The sequence below is a fragment of the Tachysurus vachellii genome, chromosome 5 (genome assembly GCF_030014155.1).
Source record: "Tachysurus vachellii isolate PV-2020 chromosome 5, HZAU_Pvac_v1, whole genome shotgun sequence".
Lineage (NCBI taxonomy): Eukaryota > Metazoa > Chordata > Actinopteri > Siluriformes > Bagridae > Tachysurus > Tachysurus vachellii.
In genome coordinates, this window is record NC_083464.1 from 2053834 (window position 1) to 2060000 (window position 6167).

General features: G+C 41.9%; 1 protein-coding gene across 1 annotated transcript; it reads left to right on the plus strand.

The window, feature by feature from the left end:
• The first annotated feature begins 311 nt into the window (after positions 1 to 311).
• LOC132845388 (uncharacterized) lies at positions 312 to 2047 on the plus strand. The gene is made up of 3 exons (XM_060869344.1): positions 312 to 659; positions 702 to 1202; positions 1634 to 2047. Exons 1-3 carry the CDS (start codon positions 312 to 314, stop codon positions 2045 to 2047), a joined length of 1263 nt encoding a protein of 420 aa, XP_060725327.1.
• The last annotated feature ends 4120 nt before the right edge of the window (positions 2048 to 6167 follow it).

Below are 6167 nucleotides of genomic sequence, written 5' to 3' on the forward strand. Positions count from 1 at the left end.
AGTATGTTAGTAGTGTAGTGTATAACACTGAAGGATGCTGTAGGATGAGTCCTGTGATGTCATAGAGTATCCGGAACACAATGACATCTCATCGCCATTTACATTTAAATTGTTGACATTCAAATTTAAACACAGTGAGAGAACTTCATCATTTGAGAGACACTTTTACTATTCATGATTTACACAGCATACGTTATCATTTTCACATAACACACACCGCACTTTTTACACAACACACAACACACTACCACGTGTACAACCCTGTGTACAACCCCGTGTCCTACCCCGTGTACAACCCTGTGTACTACCCCATGTACTACCCCGTGTACAACCCCGTGTACTACCCCGTGTCCTACCCCGTGTACAACCCCGTGTACTACCCCGTGTACTACCCCGTGTACAACCCTGTGTACTACCCCGTGTCCTACCCCGTGTACAACCCTGTGTACTACCCCGTGTACTACCCCGTGTACTACCCCGTGTCCTACCCCGTGTACAACCCCGTGTACTACCCCATGTACTACCCCGTGTACAACCCTGTGTACTACCCCGTGTCCTACCCCGTGTACAACCCTGTGTACTACCCCGTGTACTACCCCGTGTACAACCCTGTGTACTACCCCGTGTCCTACACCGTGTACAACCCTGTGTACTACCCCGTGTATTACCCCATGTACTACCCCGTGTAATACCCCGTGTAGTACCCTGTGTACAACCCAGTGTGCTACCCCGTGTACTACCCTGTGTACTACCCCATGTACTACCCCATGTACTACCACGTGTACTACCCCATGTACTACCCTGTGTACTACCCCGTGTACTGCCCTGTGTACTACCCCATGTACTACCCCATGTACTACGCTGTGCACTACCCTGTGCACTACCATGTGTACAACCCTGTGTACTACCACGTGTACAACCCTGTGTACTACCCCGTGTATAACCCTGTGTACTACCCCATGTACTACCCTGTGTACTACTCTGTGTACTACCCCGTGTACAACCCCGTGTACTACCCCGTGTACTACCCTGTGTACTACCCCATATACTACCCCGTGTACTACCCTGTGTACAACCCCGTGTACAACCCTGTGGACTGCCAATTCCCAAAGGTGGAGACTGTTGAAGAAGAAGGCTTCCTCACATCTCCCCAGCCTCCTCAGAACCACCAGCCAATTCTGCCCAAAAAGAAGGGCACAATGGTAAGAAATCAAAAAAGCACTAATGTAAAAATGTTTAAGGTTTTTATATTTCACATATCATGCTCACACATGACACTACTACCTCAGAGGTACCCTTTTGCACACCATACATTGCACACTGCACACTTTACATCACTTTACTGCACATTATCATGTATATACCATTGATCTAAATGATATATAACACTTATCCACATTCCATCCCATTTATTGCATATTGTACAGATCTGTTTTTCTTCTTACTTTTTTATATCTATCCTTATTGTATCCAGATTCACAGATCTATGATTATTGTTTATTTTCTCTCTTTATTTATCCTTCTTATTACACCTACATTTTATGTTTTCATTTTTATTGTATTTCTTTTTTTAACTACAAGGAACAGTCGTAAAACACATTTCACTACGTCATACCGTGTACCGTTCCTACAGGTTACAATTCGGGACCCCAAAGTCAGAGTCATTACAGTCAACGAGCTTCCTGGAGGAACAGCCATGTATCCACCCGACAGAGGGTTTCCACCTGAGGCTGTGTCTGTACCCCAACATGTGTCTCCACCCGAACCTGTGTCTCCACCTGAACCTGTGTCTCCCCCCAAGCCTGTGTCTCCACATGAGAGGCTGTGTCTGTACCCCAACATGTGTCTCAAACCAAAACTGTATCTCTGCCTGAACCTGTGTCTCCACCCGAACCTGCAACTTCCCCTGAACCTGTGCCTCCCCCGGAGACAATGTCTCAACAGCACCCTGTGTCTCCACCTGAGACTCTGTCACCACCCCAACCCCACCTGGATCTCTGCCCGAACTTGTCTCCCCCAAAGCCTGTGCCTCCACCTGAGACCATGACTTAACCGGAGCCTGTGTATCCACCTAAGACTTTGTCTCAAACGAAGACTGTATCTCCACCTGAGACTTTGTTGCAACCCAACCCTGTGGGTCTGCCTGAGACTTTGTCTCCACCTGAGCCTGAACCTCAACTGGCCTCAGATTTGCCTCCTGTCCAGACAGATAACACTGCGTCCATCTTCACAGACTCTTCACAGACTCCTCCAAAACTAGCATAGGGAGAAATTATGGATGCACTGGATGCTGAGCTGGAGGAGGCAGAGAAGCTTAAGGAGCAGGAGGTCAGCAAGGAGAAGGAGAGTCTTAAACTGGTCGAGAAAAGAAAGAAAAAGTTGAGGACTTGGCTAAAAAGAAAAAGATAGAGCAGGGGGAGGAGGCAGTGGATGTTTGGAAACAGAAGACTTCCTACAGCACACCAAACACAAAGGTACAGCATTAAAGTCTGTCTGTACATCGCAGACCTGAGAGTCCATACATGGACATGGGGACGTGCCGCTAATGTGATTTGATTATCATGAAGCTAGAGGCACACTGTTACTGTCACGAGCGCAGGATAAAACAGACCCAAATGCAGGATAGCAAAATAAACAGGGTTTAATAACGAAAGAAACACGAACTAGAGACAGGACAACAGGACAAAACAACCAAAGACAACAGTAGTTTCTGTGCTGCACAAGGCAACACGGCACAGTTAAATAGACAATGATAATGACAATGGGAAACAGGTGTGTGGAGACGGGAGGAGCGGACGAAGGCGGGGCAGACACGTGACGAGGAACAAACAAAAAGCACATGGCCAAAGTCCTGACAGTTACAATCTGCTTTGTGATTTTCTGTTTATTTTTATTTTTCATTTCTCACATTTGGAGGTTTTTGATTGATTTATTTAACACACTGGATGTTAAGTGAACTTTTCCCTCTGCTCTGCAGGGAGTTGAGCTGTTCATTAGGGGTTTGGACTCTAATGTTGATGAGTATCCCCTCTATAAGGAGTTCCTCAAGTTCGGGAATATTAGCAGAGCAAAGGTCAACTACTAATCCCTCCAGTTTCTTCCTTTCCCAATACACTGTGTTCACTTTCCCTTACTCTCTCTTTTAGGAGACATGTGTTTTTTTCCATACACTGTATTTTGTATTTCAGTAGAGGGAGAGAAGATGTATATATGGACTACAGGGTGTTCAGTCACAATTCCCTGATACTAACACAGCATAGCTGTTCTGTTTTATATATATTTAGTGTGTGTGATGCTCATTGTTTGCTTTCTGTATCTCCTTGTACAGTTTTTGATGTTAAAAGGATATGAATTCATCACATATTCCTCTGAAGCTGAAGCCTACACAGCTATCAGGGAGATGAATGAGAAGATTGTTTGAAGGAAGCGGTTGATTATTACTCTGTCTAAAACAAAAGGAACTAGCAGAGCAGAAGATCAGGAACAGCTGGAAAAGAAGGATGAGTTAAAGCGAAGACTCAAAGAAGGTCTGTTCATTGCTATAAGGAACCCTAATAAAAATGTATAAAAATATAACTTCCTAATGTTGCACAAATGGTCTGAGTTTTTAATCACAGTAAATAAATGTTCACACAGCAGCAGTAAAAGTGCTGTAATATAATCAGCTCTAAAATTCCAGCTCAATTAAACAGAATTAGAAATGAATAACTGAACATCATTAAAAGCTCAGTTATGAACTATGTAATAACTGATGAACTGTATTTACCATAACTGAGTAAATATATAGATATAAATACAGATCATGTGTGTAACAGTAAACTGATCAGAGACTCACACAGAAGAACACAATTTTATTTATTGGTGTGCGGTAAGTTTTAATAAACTGTGAGTTTTATATGTTTAAAAGGTTCATGTCTGCTGCGTCACCTGTCACCAATCTGACTCGTATCACTCAGGTCCTCTGCTTAGTGTTTGAACTTGCTGAGATCCTGTGCACGTTCTCCACAGTGTTTGGCTCTGGTTCAAACCCATGACAGGAGGCAGAGCAGCTACACACACTAAAGTGACCCTGTGTGTTTATGGAGCCTTAAACCTACTACTTTAAACCGGCCTTTCGGGTTTCTCGCCCCAAAATATGCAAAATCCAAAAACTTTCCACAGTTCCACCATATCACAGTGTGATATATCAAAACATTCAGAACAATGAGGGGACCTTCCACACGGGTATTCGGATAACGTCACGTGACATCACGTGCAGTCCCACCACCAAAATAAAAAATTACCACAAACACATGATGTCACATGCTCGTATCCACTCGCCTCCAAAAGTATTGGCACCCTAGCATACCCACCTTTGGGAATACTTGCTCCAACAAGCCAACATCAAAGTTTGTCACAACGAGCTTTACAAATTTAGTTTGTATTGTGTCTTTTCTCTCATTATACGGTATATTATGACTTTTTTATTATTATATTATGATCAAATTATTACTTTTTATTTGTATTTTAACCTTTTTCCCTGAAACTCCACCCACTGAAACGAGATCAGACACTCGGACGGTTTCAGGTACAGAGCGTTAGCTCGAGCTGTACAGCATCGGATATCACAGATTTACTCATTGTCTTTAATAAACGAGAACAGCTGCTGTTTCAGCTGTTTCACACACACACACACACACACACACACACACACACACACACACACACACAAATACAAATACACACACACTTACACACACACTCTCACACAAACACTCACACACACACTCACACACACAAATATGCACACACACAAACACACTCACACACACACATACCATTTGTTCACTTTGTCCCTCATCATTAGCTGATCTCTCTTGCCTCTGCCACACCCCTCTTTTCACCCCCCCACTGTAACCCAAGCCCCTCCCCCTTGATGTCCCTCAAACTGTTTTTATTGTATTTCTTGTCCATGTGTTCTATAAATGAAGTTTATTTTTATTCCTCGATTTTATTATCGAATGCTAATGCAGAAATAATAATTCATCATTTAAAATAAAAGAATCTATTAAAGAATGTACACAGCATAATAATATTTTTAACTATTAATTAAATACCAACACTCATAAATCTAATCTATAATGATTAAATCAAATTAAATTGGCAGATTAATGTTTGTTTGTTTGTTTGTTTGTTCATTTGTTTGCGTTTCTTTAGGAAACAGAAGGCCAGATTACATCATTAGAAATGGCCAATCATGTTGCAGTATGCAAATTCAGCCCACTCAGGGCCTACTGAGGGTTCCTCAGTGAAAGGAGACTGATTATAAAAGTGGGTGTGTCCAATCGGATAATAATTAGCATATTAATAGGATTTTGGTAAACTGCACACTGTGGTATAAATATATATATAAATGTTGTTTGTTTTTTTAATTAAAGGTTAAAATCTTTTGTTTTGTTTTTTTAGCTTGAAGTGTCCTGTGTGCTGGATGTGATCTCGTCCTGAGCTTTAATACGACTTGTTATGAGCAGATTGGTGTGCCAGTGTTGTTGGTGTATTAAACGTGTGTGCGCTCAGATAAGAGCTTAAATCTGCTATTGTTTCCGTGGAGACTCTCAGACAATAGACGAGTGAAATCCCCCTCTCTGAGGCTCACAGATTTCTGTTTTTTTCTACACGTGGGGTCAGTGGAGTCGCTCTCATTGTCCCAGCTGCATTGTGGCAGTGAGAGACAGCCGAGCTCCACACACTGAGCCTCTTTATTCTCATCCACACGAGCTGCAAACTCTCTTCTTCACGCATTCTTCAGCTCCGGGTTCTGTGTGGGAGAAACACCGAGACATGTGGAGGTTCATCAAGCACAGCCTTTAACACCACCTTCTCCGTTCCTATCGCTCAGAATCAGTTTATTTATTTTTTTTACTAAACCCTTCATGATCACAGGACGCAGAACGTCTTTTAATAATAAGGGTTTTAAAATGATCAAGCTTTAGAAAAAATATAGAGAAAGATCCAGAGATGAAAAAAATACATTTTTTTCACTGTAAATACAATAAATTAAATAGAAAAAATAAATGCAATAAAATCAAATTGTGTGTAAACAATTCCAGATTTTTCTGTTTGTTTCAGTATCGGATTCCATCTGAATTCTGTGGTAACAAATCAAAAAATAAATAAATAATCTGATG